Source organism: Aotus nancymaae, unplaced genomic scaffold (genome assembly GCF_030222135.1).
Source record: "Aotus nancymaae isolate 86718 unplaced genomic scaffold, 86718_ANA_hifiasm-v0.15.2.pri h1tg000059l, whole genome shotgun sequence".
In the NCBI taxonomy this organism is placed as follows: domain Eukaryota; kingdom Metazoa; phylum Chordata; class Mammalia; order Primates; family Aotidae; genus Aotus; species Aotus nancymaae.
Window position 1 is genome coordinate 57,868,809 of NW_026988473.1, and position 16,680 is coordinate 57,885,488.

Consider the following 16,680-nt stretch of genomic DNA (forward strand, 5'->3'; position numbering starts at 1 on the left):
GACCTCAAGTGATCTGCCTACCTTAGCCTCCAATAGTGCTGGGATTACAGGTATGAGCCACTTCGCCCAGCCCAAATTCTAAGTTTTTTGGTTTTTTTGTTTGGTTGGTTGGTTGGTTGATTTTTTTTTTTTTTGAGACGAAGTCTCACTCTGTCACCAGGCTGGAGTGCAATGGCGCAATCTTGGTTCACTGCAACCTCCGCCTCCTGGGTTCAAGCAATTCTCCTGCCTCAGCCTCCCGAGTAGCTGGGACTATAGGCACATGCCACCATGCCCAGCTAATTTTTGTATTTTTTAGTAGAGACAGGGTTTCACCATGTTGACCAGGATGGTCTCAATCTCTTGACCTCATGATCCAACCCGCCTCGGCCTCCCAAAGTGCTGGGATTATAGGCATGAGCCACTACGCCCAGCCAAGTTTTAATATTTCTTTATAACAGTTTGTCAGATTACATGCTGATGTTTTAGCAAACATATACATTAACCTAAGTATATAAATAGTTTACTTCTATGACTATAAGAAAATGGGTACATTGAGAGGGAATAGAAACAATATTCAGAGCCTTCCTCACGTTACTGAAGAACTCATCACCTCCTGAAGAACTGAGAGATTTAAAGAGTCAGAATGGCCTACAAATCTGGGGAGTCCAGGAGCCAAAGGAGTCTAGAGGAACAGTGCAGACTTCACTTCAGATCTGGCCATCCCTCTGAATGTATGGGGCACAGGAAAACATTTCAGTGGAACAAGTCATGACTCTGCATGTTGAATTTAACAAGAGGCATATTCACCGTCAGTTTGTAAATACCTTTGGATCACTGCAATTATTGTGCCCTCTACAGAATCCTGAGTCTCCCAATTCTTTTTTTTTTTTTTTTTTTTTTTTTAAGACGGAGTTTCGCTCTTGTTACCCAGGCTGGAGTGCAATGGCGCGATCTCGGCTCACCGCAATCTCCACCTCCTGGGTTCAGGCAATTCTCCTGCCTCAGCCTCCTGAGTAGCTGGGACTACAGGCACGCGCCACCATGCCCAGCTCATTTTTTGTATTTTTAGTAGAGACGGGGTTTCACCATGTTGACCAGGATGGTCTCGATCTCTTGACCTCGTGATCCACCCGCCTCGGCCTCCCAAAGTGCTGGGATTACAGGCGTGAGCCACCGCGCCCGGCCCCCAATTCTTTACTAAGAATATGTGTGTAACTCTTAGCTTAAATAACAGAATGTTAAATCAAATTAGATTTAAACTTTTATTCACATAGTTGTTCCATTCTTGTGACCTTGTAAGAAGGTCCTGGCGTAGAGTAGGACCTTGGAGTTTTTATTAGATTGAACAGAATAATATACTTTAGAAGAAATGACATGAAGTCAGATCCAGGCTAGCTTCTATCAGGTCATGGAAGTTCCTTTCTAGTTGGTTGTATAAAGTAGCCCCAAGTTTGGGGTTGCCCATTCTTTCACAACATGGCAAAAATCAAGATTGATCTCTGATAGCTTAACAGCATATATATAAATAGATCTGATAGCTTAGCAACATACAGATTGATTGATGTCACTGTCTCCAATCAAGTGATTTCCAAGCTGCTTTGTGGGACTTTAAAAAAAATATATCGGGCCAGGCACAGTGGCTCATGCCTGTAATCCCAGCACTTTGGGAGGCTGAGGTGGGTGGATCTCCTGAGGTCAGGAATTTGAGACTAGCCCGGCCAACATGGCAAAACCTAGTCTCTACTAAAAATTTAAAAATTAGCTGGGTGTGATGGCAGGTTTCTGTAATCCTAGCTACGGCGGGAGGCTGAGGCAAGAGAATAACTTGAACCCAGGAGGCAGAGGTTGTAATGAACCGAGGTTGTGCCCTTGCATTCCAGCCTGGCCAACTAGTGAAACTCTGTCGCAAAAAAAAAAAAAAAAAAAAAACTCTTGAGTTATGAGACTTTGAAGCATTTTATTATCCAAAGCCATGAATTGTATTAAAAAAACAGAATTGGCCGGACAGGGTGTCTCACAATTGTAATCCCAGCATTTTGGGAGGCCAAGGTCGACAGATTGCCTGAGGTCAGGAGTTTGAAACCAGCCTGGCCCACATGGCAAAACCCCATCTCTACAAAAAATAAAAAAAAATTAGCCAGGTGTGGTTCTGTGCGCCTGTAATCCCAGCTACTTGAAAGACTGAGGTGGGAAAATTGCTTGAACCCGGGAGGCGGAGGTTACATTGAGCTGAGATTATGCCTCTTCACTCCAGCCTGGGCAACAGTGAGATTCCATCCAAAAAATATATGTATACATATATTTTTATATATATATATAAAAAACTGCATATATAGTTATATATATATAAATTGGTCCCCCAATACTGTGTGTATATATGTGTGTTTAAATATATATAACTAAAGGATTAGTGTGTTCTCTACTTAACAAGCAGAAGTAAGGTTTCTGTGTGTATGCTGAATTTTTCAAATAGATAGATTAAAAGTAGTTTTGTGTTTGTAATATATGATTTCAATAAGTAACTCTAAAATGCACTTTAATCAGTTTGAAGTTAAATTGCCAGTACATTTAATTAAGGTTGTTACATTTGGGGATATACATTTATAATCCTAATTTTTTATAATAAGCATTACATCTTTCATAATCAGTGAAACATTGAGACCAAATTAAACCTCATTTCAGTTAACTAGTTAGTTTAGTTTTTTTGCTCACAATGGTAGTGGAAATGCTTACATTTATAGAATAATTTTAAGAAACCAGATTGCAGTTTCAGCACTTGGGCCATTATTATCCAGGTCTGAAATACTTTCTTAGAAATAGGCTGTGCTGCCTTTACGTAATAGGAGGTGCTTCAAGGCTTATTTTTTTGGGCAACAGAAGTCATAGTCATTAGTTTTCCCATATATACTTGTATGTATATTGCTCCCTAGCAACATTAAAGTAGCTTAATATGATAGAGAAGCTAGATAATTTAAATAAACTTAAGAATATAGACCTGGGAATATGAAATTTGCTTTATTTTTCACAAATACTTATTTCAGGAATAGTTTCATCAAATGTTATTTATTTATTTATTCTTTTTTTGTTTTTGGTTTTTTTTTCTTATCTATCATCTAATGTTAATCGTATTTTCAGACTTTGGCTGAGATGCTTGTCTGTGATTCTGCTGAATCTTTTCTTGAAGGAAATGCTTTTGTTTTTCTGGTTTGTGTGCCAAAGACTTGTATCTATTTGGTTTGATATCTAAAGCCTTTTCCAGCATGCCTGTAATCCCAGCTATCTGGGAGACTAAGGTAGGCAGATCTCTTGAGGCCAGGAGTCAGGGCTGCAGTGTGATATAACTGTGCCTGTGAATAGCAGTGACACTTCAGCCTTGGCAACATAATGAGACCCCCATCTCAGCAAAACAAAACAAAAATAGCAGTAAAGATTTTTGCTGCTTCTTTTAAGTCTTAGCTATGGCTACTTCTCTTAGAAAGGCATCCTTTAAATTGCTAGATTCTTTTTTTTTTTTTTTTTTTGAAACAGAATCTTGCTCTGTCGCCTAGGCTGGAGTGCAGTGGCTCACTATATCTTGGCTTACTATAACCTTCGCCTCCCAAGTTCAAGTGATTCTTCTGCCTCAGCCTCCTGAGTAGCTGGGACTACAGGCACACACAACCATGCCTGAATTTTTAGTAGAGACGAGGCCAGGCTGGTCTCAAACTCCTGACCTCATGACCTGCCCAGCTCGGCCTCCCAAAGTGCTGGGATTACAGGCATGAGCCACTGCACTCAGCCGAAATTGCTACTTTCATATCTTCTTTCTAAAGTTATTCTTCATAGGTTCCCACTTCTCTAGGCTCCTCTTTTTTTTTTTGAGACAGAGTCTTGCTCTGTCACCCAGTCTAGAGTGCAATGGCATGATCTCGGCTCACTGCAACCTCTGCCTCCGTGGTTCAAGCAATTCTCCTGACTCAGCCTTCCAAGTAGCTGGGATTACAGGCATGCACCACCATGCCTGGCTAATTTTTTGTGTGTTTTCAGTAGAGACGGTGTTTTACCATATTTGCCGGGCTAGTCTCGAGCTCCTGACATCAGGCCATCCACCTGCCTTGGCCTCTCAAAGTGCTGGAATTACAGGCATGAGCCACCACGCCTGGCCTGGCTCTTCTTTTCTTTATTCTTGTCATCTAAGCGTTAAAGAGACCCACACTAGATGCTGTTATATTATGAGTGACTTTTTTTTTTTTTTTTTTTTTTTGAGACGGAGTTTCGCTCTTGTTACCCAGGCTGGAGTGCAATGGCGTGATCTCGGCTCACCGCAACCTCCGCCTCCTGGGTTCAGGCAATTCTCCTGCCTCAGCCTCCTGAGTAGCTGGGATTACAGGCACGCGCCACCATGCCCAGCTCATTTTTTGTATTTTTAGTAGAGACGGGGTTTCACCATTTTGACCAGGATGGTCTCGATCTCTTGACCTTGTGATCCACCCGCCTCAGCCTCCCAAAGTGCTGGGATTACAGGCTTGAGCCACCACGCCCGGCCATGAGTGACATTTTACTAAAGAGAGGGTGATAATTTTCCACTCTTCTTTTATTTATTTATTTATTTATTTATTTAATTTATTTATTTTAAGGAGGGAGAGAGAGGGAAAGAGGGAGTGAGGGAGGAAGAGAAAAAGAGAAGAAAGAAAGAGAAAGGGGGAAGAGAGAACAGGAGTCTTGCTCTATTGCCCAGGGTGAAATGCAGTCTAAAAATAGGTATTGAAAACCTCTTTTATACAGATAATTGTGCTTAACAGCGAAGACAGGAAGGAATAAGGGAAGAAAATAACAAACAGCCAACCAATATTTCATTTAAGTCTGTGAAATGCTATGCAAATGCTGTGGAGTGATTTACTTTCAATTATGTGGTCACTTTCAAAATAGGTGTAATGTGATACCGAGAAAAATGTATGTTCTGTGGACCTGGGGTGAAGAATTCTATAAATATTCACTGAGTTTACTTGTTCCAGGTCTGAGTTCAAATCATAGATGTCCCTGTTAATTTTCTATCTCATTGATCCATTGAATATTAACAATGTGGTGTCAAAGTCTCTTGCTATTGTGTGGGAGTCCAAGTCTCTTTATAAGTCATTAAGAACTTGTCTTTATGTATCTGGGTATTCCTATATTGGGTGGATATATATTTGTGATCGTTGACTCCTGTTGTTGCATTAATCCTTTTACCGTTATGTAATGTCCTTCTTTGTTTCTTTTAGTCTTTGTTACTATTAAAGTCTATTTTGTCAGAGACAAAAGTTACAACTCCTGTTTTTTTTTGTTTTGTTTTGTTTTTTGGTTTTTTTTTTTTTGCCCTCCATTTGATTGGTATGTCTTCCACCAACCCTTTGTTTTAAGTCTTAGTATGTCCTTGCTTATGAGATGGATCTGGATACAGCGTACCAATGGGTTTTGACTTTTTATTCAATTTGTCTGTCTGTGTCTTTGATTGGGGCATTTAATCCATTTAAATTTAGGATTAATATTGATATTTGTGAGTTTAATATTGTAATTTGTGAGTTTAATAATACGCTGGGAATCAACAAGTTTGACGTCCACTCAGAGACCTAATTTGAAAGTCGGTAATTACTAAGACGACAGGTGGATAAATTTACAATGATGGGAAGAAACCAGCGTAAAAAGGCTGAGAATACCCAAAATCAGAATGCTTCTCCCTCTACAGGGGATCACAGTTCCTCATCAACAAGGGAACAAGGCCTGATGGAGAACGAGTGCGTTCCAGTAACAGAATTAGGCTTCAGAATGTGGATAATAAGAAACTCCAGTGACTTAAAAGAACATATTCTAGCCCAATGTAAAGAAACTAAGAACCTTGAAAAAAGGTTTGATGAAATTCTAACGAGAATAGACAATTTAGAGAGGAATATAAATGAATTAATGGAACGGAAGAATACGAGAACTCCGCGAAGTACGTACAGGTTTTAACAGTCGAATTGATCAAGCAGAAGAAAGGATATCAGAGGTCGAAGACCAACTTAATGAAATGAAACAAGAAGACAAGATTAGAGAAGAAAGAGTGAAAAGGAATGAGCAAAGTCTCCAAGAAATAAGGGACTATGTGAAAAGACCTAATTTACGATTGATAGTTATACCTGAATGTAATGAAGAGAATGAATCCAAGCTGGAAAATATTCTTCAGGATATTATTCAGGAAAACTTTCCTAACCTAGTAAGGCAGGACAATACTCAACTCTAGGTAATACAGAGAACACCACAAAGATATTCCTCAAGTAACCCCAAGTCACATAATCGTTAGATTCACCAGGGTTGAAATAAAGGAGAAAATTCTAAGGGCAGCTAGAGAGAAAGGTCAGGTTACCCATAAAGGGAAGCCTATCAGACTCACAGCAGATCTCTCAGCAGAAACTTTACAAACTAGAAGAGAGTGGGGGTCAGTATTCAATATCCTTAAAGAGAAGAATTTTCAACCCAGAATCTCATATCCAGCCAAACTAAGCTTCATAAATGAAGGAAAAATAAAATTTTTCACAAACAAGCAAGCACTCAGAGATTTCATCACCACCAGGCCTGCTTTACAAGAGCTTCTGAAAGAAGCACTCTACACAGAAAGGAACAACCAGTATCAGTCATCCCAAAAACTTACCAAAAGGTAAAGAGTATCTCCATAATGAAGAATTTACATCAACTAATGGGAAAAATAGCCAGCTAGCACTCTGCTTTTATAGAAAAAGAAAACTATCAGCCAGACACGGTGGCTCATGCCTGTAATCCCAGCACTTTGGGAGGCCGAGGTGGGAGGATCATGAAGTCAGGAGATCGAGACCATCCTGGCCAACATGGTGAAACCTCGTCTCTACTAAAATACAAAAAACTTAGCCAGGTTTGATGGCACGCGCCTGTATTCCCAGCTACTCAGGAGTCTGAGGCAGGGGAACGTTTGAACCCGGGCAGCAAAGGATGCTGTGAGCCGAGATCGTGCCACTGCACTACAGCCTGGGTGACAGAGCAAGACTTCGTCTCAAAAAAAAAAAAAAAAGAAAAGGAAAAAAAACTATCTAGATTGCAGCTCTTTGCTGAGTATTGCTTGAAATTTATACACAATTAATAATGTAGTCAGCTTTCTAGCCACGGCTGTAGCATCCCTGCCTTGCATACATACTTTTCAGAATTTTTTTTTCCATAAGTATGTGTCACTTCCATGGAACTCAGTAGCATTTTGAAATAGTGGTTGGAACTTCCCAGTAGAGACATAATGAGATCTTTAATTGCTTAATAAGATCTGAAAGACCTTCCTTATGGTGATTCCTTAAGATTCTTAAAAGCTCTAAGATCTTTTCTAATTAGATTTTTGCTGAATGTATTATGGAGTTAAAATAGAAATGTAGATTTTTCCAAACTCAAAATACTTTAGTGACCAATTGCAAAATAAGAAACAAGATGGTAGCAAACCATATGGGCTCGATAGATCTGTTTCTGAGAGGAAGACTGAAAGATCTTTTTTCTAGTGGGCTTTATCCAGTGAGTATATAGCTGTGAGAATTACGTCTACCCAGCAACTATTGTCAGCTGTATAAATTGAATTTAGTTTTTTTTTTTTGCCTTCCTCTGTCACCCAGGCTGCAGTGCAGTGGCTCGATCTTGGCTCACTTCAACCTCTGCCTCCTGGGTTCAAGTGATTCTTTTGCCTCAGCCTCCAAGTAACTGGGATTACAGGCACCTGCCACCACACCAGTTAATTTTTATATTTTGGTAGAGCCAGGGTTTCACTGCATTGGCCAGGCTAGTCTTGAACTCCTGGCCTCAAGTGATCTGCCCATCTTGGCCTCCCAAAGTGCTGGGATTACAGTTGTGAGCCACTGTACCTGGCCTGGATTTAGTTTTTATTTTAAATTGCATCTATTTGAAAAGTTACACTATAGTGATTAGGTGTCACCTGAGTTGCTTTTAATTATATTTTCCCACACAGGCCCTAAATTGACTACTTTTTAAAGTTGTGGCATTTTCATAAACTCATCTTTTTCTAAACAAAGTGAAATTTCCAATAAGAATTGAGAGACATGTGGTTAATCACATTGGATCGGCACTTGTATGTTATGCTGAGTTTCTGTAGAGTTTTTGTCAGGGTTTACGTATCTGAAGTCATTTCATTTTAAAAGAAATGAGAGTATGCAAAAGATCACTAATTAGCTATGTGAACTTTGGTCAGGTACTCTTAATTTATTGGGCACCTATAGTAGGCTTCATTAAATGGGTTTTAATAAAACAAATACTAGCCCTGCCTGGATCACTGTAGGGTTGCACTACCTCTCTACTCCAGACAACTTTGTGTTTTTACACCTGTGCCGTTATATTGTCTTTTTTTTTCCCCCAGACATATTCTGTTTGTGTATTTTTTCTCTTTTTTTCCTCTGTAAGTCTTTATGTCTATAATTAACTCTTTTTTTTTAAGCTGTGTATTCCTGAAGCTAGGGACCATAGCAAGTATCAGACTATAGATAATAAAGGGCTTCAAAAACTTTAAAATCCATGGACATTTTGGACATTATACCACTCGATCTTAATTCTGTCATCTTTTTTGGCAGGCAGTTCCCTGCTGAGGTACGGTATGAGGGCTGGGTAGATAAGAACGTTCAGCCTCCTAGTGGGCTCCCCCATCACTACCCTGGCAAAAGTGGAGCACTGACTCACTGCCTCACATTGCAGACAGGGAGGTGGAAGTTCAGTTTCCCCTTGGTCTTGTGTCACCTTGCTAAAAGTAGGACACAATTGCACCACCTGACTTCCATCACCTCATTGCCTCCTAGTGGCAGAATAAGCTCGGTTCTCTGCTGACTGACACCTGGAAAGGGGTTGTGGGTACCTCAGGCACCTCTTTGTGTCTGTCACTGCCAGGTGGGGATGGAAGCTGAGCTCACTGCTATATTCTGATGACAGTCAACCCCACTGGGTAGGGGAATGGGAGTGCTGCTGCCTGCTTCCATGGGAGTGGGATAGGTGATTACCTCCTGTTCAGCCCCACTGAAACCATGGTGGAGGAGGAGTCACAGTTTTCTGTTGGTGTCTACTGGCATGAGGTGGATGTTGCCAAGAATATTTCTATTTTGTGAGCTGCTACTTCTCAGTCTTTAGGCTAGGGGCAACAGACTTTACTGGGAGTTTTGTTTTGTTTTGTTTTTTTAAATCTGTTCCTGTTAGCAGTTACATGTTGGAAGCTTCTGCAGTGTCCTGTCCAGGTTATGTGGGAGGCAATAATGATATCCAGGAACTCATTGCTGTGTTGTTCCACCACCTTCTTTCTATCATTCCAAGTCTTCCTATGCTTGTGGTGTCCATGACTTTTCAGTTATAAATAGAAGGACATAGGAGCAATGGGACTACTCTTGTTTGGCCAGAATGAGAAGTCACATCATTTTTCAAATGGGGAGACTAACCCTTTTAATCAATTATTAGTGAAAGCAGCAGCAGGATATATGTGATTATATGTATATATAGCTGGATCTTGCCCCATCGCCCAGGCTGGAGTGCCGTGGAGCAGTCATGGCTTACTTCTGCCTTAAATTCAGGGCTCAAGCAATCCTCCCACCTCAGCCTCCTGAGTAGCTGGGACCACAGGCATGAGCCACCATGCCTGAATTAAATTTTTTGTACAGACAGAGTCTTGCTGTGTTTCCCAGGCTGGTCTTGAACTCCTGAGCTCTAGAGATTCTCCTGCCTTAGTCTCCCAACGTGCTGGAATTACAGGTGTGTACTACTGCACCTGGCCAAGGCAGTGATTTTCAAAGTGAATTATCTTAGGTGTCTACTTTTTTTTTTCTCCAAAGTTCTTGTTAAGGTGTCTACTTTAGTTTTAAAAAAGGGTTTTGAAGACAAAATAACTTGAACATGACTGCTCTAGCATACTTCACTAAAAATTAAATCTAGAACTTGTTTTTCCATGCTTCTCTTTCACAGCTAGACATTGATTCATTGGGAAGCTGGGACTCTATTTATTCCTGTTTTTCTAGCACTTGAACGTTGCCAGCATGTGATACCTGTTCAGAACATGTTTGTGAAGGGATGGAGTCGTTTATGCAGCTCCATCTTCTCTGCCCTTGTAGTTCCTTTACTCCATCCTCCATCTTAGGGAGTTTTTTTCTCTTGCCAGGTATCCTGGATACAGCCATCGTTGATCGGGGGAGGAATGTGGTATCTGGTTCTCGAGATGGGACGGCACGACTTTGGGATTGTGGGCGCTCAGCCTGCTTGGGAGTCCTTGCAGACTGTGGCTCTTCCATCAATGGAGTGGCGGTGGGTGCTGCTGACAACTCCATAAACCTTGGCTCTCCTGAGCAGATGCCCAGTAAGTTGATAATGATATGTAAGCTTGTTTTATTTTCTTAGGCCCTCTTCAGTTTTTGTCTTAGTTTCCCCTTTTCTTCCTCATCCTCTTCTGCTCTGTACCTGGTATTTCTGTTTTCACCATACAATTAATATTTATTCTGTACCTACTATGTTTCCATTGCTTTGGAATCTATAAAGGAAGTATATGTCATAGCACTGTGTTTGAGTAAGTACAATTTAATTTAGCAGATGAGACAAATGCCTGTAAAACAGGATTGTCTGATCTTTTGGCCTCCCTGGGCCACATTGAAAGAATTGTCTTGGGCCACACATAAAATACACTTAACATTGATGATAGCTGAGCTAAATAAAAAATAAATCTCATAATGTTTTAAGAAAGTTTATAAATTTATATTGAGCCTCATTCAAAGCCATCCTGGGCTGCAGGTTGGACAAGCTTGCTGTAAAACATTTAGAGAACAGTAACATTTTGGCTGAAATAATTAGTGATTCTTTTTACTTATTTTATTCTTTTAGAGATAGAGTCCTGCTGTTTTGCCCAGGCTGGCCTTGAACTTCTAGGCTTGAGTGACCCTCCCACCACAGCCTCCCTAATAGCTGGAACTATAGATGTGCACCACTATGTCTGGCAAATTAGCGAGTCCTAATGCAAATATAATAGGTTTCAGGGGGCTGGTGTGTTCCCGGTTAGTGTAGATAGGAAAGATGTCATAAAAGAAGTTGGCTTAAACATTCAAAGGATAGGTTCATGTTGAACAGACAGGATTGGTAAGGATAGGAGAATGGGAGCTAGGGCAAGGGTTAAGTGTAGGGGCAGTTTACAAAACAGCTTGGACGTGAAACTGAGTGTTATATAAAAAGATATGCTTGGCTGGGCTAGAAAGTTGATTTAAGAGGCTAGGCGCGGTAGCTTACGCCTGTAATCTCACCACTTTGGGAGGCTGAGGCAGGCGGATCACCTGAGTTAAGGAGTTCGAGACCAGCCTGACCAATGTGATGAAACCCAGTCTCTACTAAAAATATTAAAATTAGCCAAACATGGTGACATGCACCTGTAATCCCAGCTACTTAGGAGGCTGAGATAGGAGAATCACTTGAACCCGGGAGGCAGAGGTTGCAGTGAGCTGAGGTTTTGCCATTACATTCCAGCCTGGGCAACAAGAGCAAAGCGAAACTCTGTCTCAAATAAAAAAAGAAAGTTGAATTAAGAGGGGTAGTAGTGGGAAATGGGTTAAATAGCTGTGGTCAGAGAATAATAAAGGTCCTAATAAGGTAACTTTAATTCTTATTTTTCCTTGATAATAATTGCATTTCTGTTCCATAGGACAATTTTTTTTTCTACCATTGTCTGAGTCCCTCACATTTTAAAAAATAGACCTTATTTTTTAGCGCCATTTTAGATTCACAGCAAAATTTAGCAGAAAGTTTTGCCCTAAGCACCCACACATAGCCTTCCTTACTATCAACATCCCCCACCAGAGTGGTACATTTGTTGCAGCTGATGAATCTATGTGACACATCATTATCACCCAAAGTCCATAGTTTACATTAGGGCTTACTCTTGGTATTATACATCCTATAGGGTCTGACAAATGTACAGTGACATGTATTCACCATTGTAGTATCATACATAGTAGTTTCTTAGCCCTAAAAATCCTCTGTACTCTGTTCAAGCAATCCTCCTGCCTCTCAGCCTCTCAAGTAGCTAGGACTGCAGGCATGCACCACCACATCTAGCTAATTTTTTTTTTTTTTGTAGAGACAGGGTCATGCTATGTTGCCCAGGCTGGTCTTGAACTCCTTGCCTCAAGCGATCCTTCCATCTTAGCCTCCCAAAGTTCTCAGATTACAAGCATAAGCCATTCTTCCTGGCCCTAAAGTAATTTAAATGAAAATATTATTTCTAGCCGGGCGTGGTGGCTCACGCCTATAATTCCAGCACTTTGGGAGGCCGAGGCGGGTGGATCATGAGGTCAAGAGATTGAGACCATCCTGGTCAACAAGGTGAAACCCCGTCTCTACTAAAAATGCAAAAATTAGCTGGGCATGGTGGCGTGCGCCTGTAGTCCCAGCTACTCGGGAGGCTGAGACAGGAGAATTGCTTGAACCCAGGAGGCGGAGGTTGTGGTGAGCCAAGATCGCGCCGTTGCACTCTAGCCTGGGTAACAAGAGCGAAACTCCGTCTCAAAAAAAAAAAAAAAAAAAAGAAAATATCATTTCTTGTTTTCTGTACTTTTTAATTTCCCAGTTACTCTTCAGCCCATTCTAGGATGGTTTATGCCCAAGTACTTGACCAAAATAGCTGTTGTTAAAGTCACCAGTGACCTTCCTTTTTTTTTTTTTTTTTTTGAGATAGAGTCTTGCTCTGTCACCCAGGCTGGAGTGCAGTGGCGCAATCTCTCAACTCACTGCAACCTCTACCTCCCAGTTCAAGTGATTCTCCTGCCTCCCGAGTAGCTGGAATTACGGGTGCCCACCACCATGCTTGGCTAATTTTTGTATTTTAGTTGAGATGAGGTTTCACTATATTGGCCAGGGTGGTCTTGAGCTTCTGGCCTCAAATGATGCCCCCTCCTCAGCCGCCCAAAGTGCTTGGCTTACAGGCGTGAGCTACAGGTCCCAGCCACCAGTGACCTTCCTATTGCCTAATCCAATCTTATTCTCTGTGGTTGTCTTTCTGAATTCAGTGGTATTTCATGTAGTAAACCCTCTCCTCAAAAAACATTTTTCTTTCATGGCTTCTGTGATACCACACAACACTGGCTTTCTTCCTATTTCATTGACTGCTACTTCTTAAAGATCTCCTTTTATGAAACTCCTCTCTTCTACCTTTAAATAATAGAGGGCCCCACTATTAAGTCGTAGGCCCTCAGCTATAACTACAGTTTCTCCCTTTGTGATCTCATCTGTTCTATAGCTATCATTATTTAAACTGATAACGATTCCCAAAGTTCATGTAAAGCATAGACCTCTCACCTGAGTTTCAGACTCTATTTCAATGTCTAATAAATAAGTTGAACTTACCTTGTCTAACAAGGAGTATTTCACCCCTCCCCACCCCAGACTATTTTTTCCTCATCTCAGAAAATGGCACCACTATCTACCCATTTGCTCAAGCACCAAGCTTGAGATTCACTCACAGTTCACCCCCTCTTTCCTCATGTCCCACATCAGCAAAGTCTGTCATCCTCTAACTTCAAAGTGTTTCTAATTTTTCTATTTCTCTCTCTCCCTCCCCATCTCTCCCTTCCTTCTGCCAACATCGTGGTCCAATCTATCATCATCTATTGCCTGTACTACTGCCTAGACTATTCTCCTATAACCCATTCTTTTCAGAGCAATCATTGTGGTCATTTAAGAAAATCTTAAATCATGTCTTACTCCTGCTTAAAAATCTCCAATGGCCTCCCTTTATACATATGTTGAAATCATAACCCCTTAGCATGGCTTACAACAAGCTCTTATACTTTCTGACCCTGGCATTTCTCTCTATTCTCGTGTCATACCACCCTCTGCCAGGCCCACTACATTTTAGCTGCAGGCCTTCAGTTTCTTCTTTCGGTACAGTGGACTCTCCCAGTCTCCTGGACTTTGCCTTCTTCTTCTTTTTTTTTTTTTTAATTGAGATGGAGTCTCCCTCTGTCACCTAGGCTGGAATGCAGTGGCACATTCTTGGCTCACTGTAACCTCCACCTCCTGGTTTCAAACCATTCTGCCTTAGCCTCCCAAGTAGCTGGGATTATAGGTGTACGCGACTGTGCCTGGCTAATTTTTGTATTTTTAGTAGAGATGGGGTTTTGCCATGTTGCCCAGGCTACTCTTGAACTCCTGACCTCAAGTGATCCACCCACCTTGGCCTCGAAAGTTCTGGGTACATGAGCCACCACACCTGGCCTGACTTTGCCTTCTTTTTCCCTTAGTCTGGAGTATACTTCCTGCAGCTCTTCACATGACTGGTTTCTGTTCATTATTCAGGTCTCACCATTGAGTTGAAAAGTGAGGCCGGGCACGGTGGCTCACACCTGTAATCCCAACACTTTGGGAGGCCAAGATGGATGTATCAGTAAGTCAGGAGTTTGAGACCAGCCTAGCCAACATGGTGAAACCCCATCTCTACAAATAAAAAAAATTAGCCAGGTGTGGTGGCACACACCTGTATTCCCATCTACTCTGGAGGCTGAGGCAGGAGAATCGTGTGAACCCAGGAGGTGGAGGATGTGGTGAGTGGAGGTCATGCCATAGCACTCCAGCCTGGGTGACAGAGCAAGACTCCGTCTCCAAAAGAAAAAGAAAAAGAGAAAAGTGACCTCCATAGAGGCTTTTTAAAGTTGAAGTTTGGGCTGGACATGGTGGCTCACACCTATAATCCCAGCACTTTGGGAGGCTGAGGTGGGCAGATTGCTTGAGCCCAGGAATTTGAGACCAGACTGGCCAACATAGTGAGACCCTCATCTCTATAAAAAAGTTTTTTTAAACAACTAAAGTTGAAGTTTAAATTTAAAGTTACCCTCCCCACTTAGCCTCCCACCATCTATTCACTTCTGATCTTATTTTCCTATTTTATTTGCTTTTAGAACTCATCACTTTCTGAAAGGGTCCTACTTATTTATTTACCTATTCACTAGACTCTGAGAGTAAGGACCTCATTGGTTTGTCCATCACTATTTCCTTAGCAGTTCTTAGTGTGGGATGTCATCATGTAGAAGATGATGGTAAAAAAGAAAAAAAAAAGAATAGTGCTGGATACATAGTAAGCCCTAAAGAAATATTTGATGAGTAAATGAATAAATTTCATTTCCTCCAGGCTGTAAGATCTTTCAGGTCAGAGACTGTTTTTTCCAGCATTGTATCCCTGCTTCGAGTGTGGTGTCTTATCACAGTATAAACAACTTAATATTTTAAAAGTTGGATTTATTGCCAATCATGGTGTGCACACCTGTAGTCTCAGCTACTCAGGAGACTGAGGCAGGAGAATTGCTTGTGCCCAGGGATTCAAGGCTGTAGGGTGCTATAATTGTGCTTGTGAATGGCTCCTGCACTACACCCTGGACAACATACCAGACCCTGTCTCAAAAACAAGTAACACACACACACATATTTTAAAAATGAATTTGGATTTACTGAGGTATTTTTTACACATGGTAAAAGTCACGCTTTTCCTTGGCTACTGGATACCATTAAAAAACATTTTTAAGATGTAAAAATAAAGTCAGTCTTTTCAATTGTATGGTTCTGTGAGTTTTGACAAATATGTCCAGTTGTATAAATAATACCACAGTGAGATACAGAACATAACAAATGTTTTCTCTGTAATAAGTGAATTGCTAACATAGAGTATAATCGGTAATCAACCATTAGTATTGGTGCTTTGTGGGCACTGCCAGCTGTTCGGCCTCACTGTTATTAACACAGTTAATTTGTCATGCAGGTGAACGAGAGGTTGGAACAGAGGCAAAAATGCTGCTGTTGGCCCGGGAAGATAAGAAACTTCAGTGCTTGGGACTACAGAGCAGGCAGCCGGCAAGTGCTTCCTATATGACCTTTGGACTTGGAGGCAACCTTGGTCACTCTGTTTCTTAGAAAGCCATTTTGGAAACATTTCTACTTGCTCCCTGTGTTCACTTTTGAGAAGGCTGCATAAGAGGCAGTACAATGTAATGATTAAGAGTGTGGGATTTGAAATAAGGGCAACATTTAAATCCCATTTCTTTTTTTTTAAGACAGAGGCTCACTCTGTTGCCCAGGCTGGGTGCAGTGGCACAATCTTGGCTCAGCTCATTGCAACCTCTGCCTCCTAGGTTCAAGTGATTCTCCTGCATCAGCCTCCCAAGTAGCTGGGATTACAGGCCCTCCATCATGTCTGGCTAATTTTTTTGTTATCAGTAGAGACAGAGTTTCACCATGTTGGCCAGACTGGTCTCAAACTCGTGACCTCAAGTGATCCACCCTCCTCAGCCTCCAAAAGTGCTGGGTGTACAGGTGTGAGCCACTGTGCCTGGCCCTAAATCCCAGTTCTTGTGCAACACTTGAAGATAATAATAAAATAAATCTCAGTACTTCTATTAATAGAAGTATTAATACTTTATGGTTATAGCATTGAACAAGCTACTTAACCTCTCTGAGCCTGTTTCTTCGTCACTAAATTGGGTATAATAGGGTATGTGATGAGGATTAAATCCTCTAGTGTTCTGTGATCTTTGTTAAGTCACTTTTCCTCTCTGGGCCTCAGTGTGCTACCTAAAATGATGAAGTTGTGTAGCTTTTCTTTCTTTTTTTTTTTTTTTTTTTTTTTTTGAGACGGAGTCTCGCTCTTGTTACCCAGGCTGGAGTGCAATGGCGCGATCTCGGCTCACC

The 16,680-nt window shown here is 41.3% G+C and overlaps 1 protein-coding gene across 5 annotated transcripts in view; it reads left to right on the forward strand.

The window, feature by feature from the left end:
• The window catches only part of PAAF1 (proteasomal ATPase associated factor 1), a 48,398-nt gene that overhangs the window by 19,495 nt on the left and 12,223 nt on the right, over window positions 1-16,680 (forward strand). For all 5 annotated transcript variants that reach the window (XM_021675071.2, XM_064365280.1, XM_021675072.2 and 2 more), the window contains 2 exons: window positions 10,130-10,324; window positions 15,755-15,846. In XM_021675071.2, coding sequence (XP_021530746.2) covers window positions 10,130-10,324; window positions 15,755-15,846 — 287 coding nt within the window. The remainder of the gene's footprint in view (window positions 1-10,129; window positions 10,325-15,754; window positions 15,847-16,680) is intronic.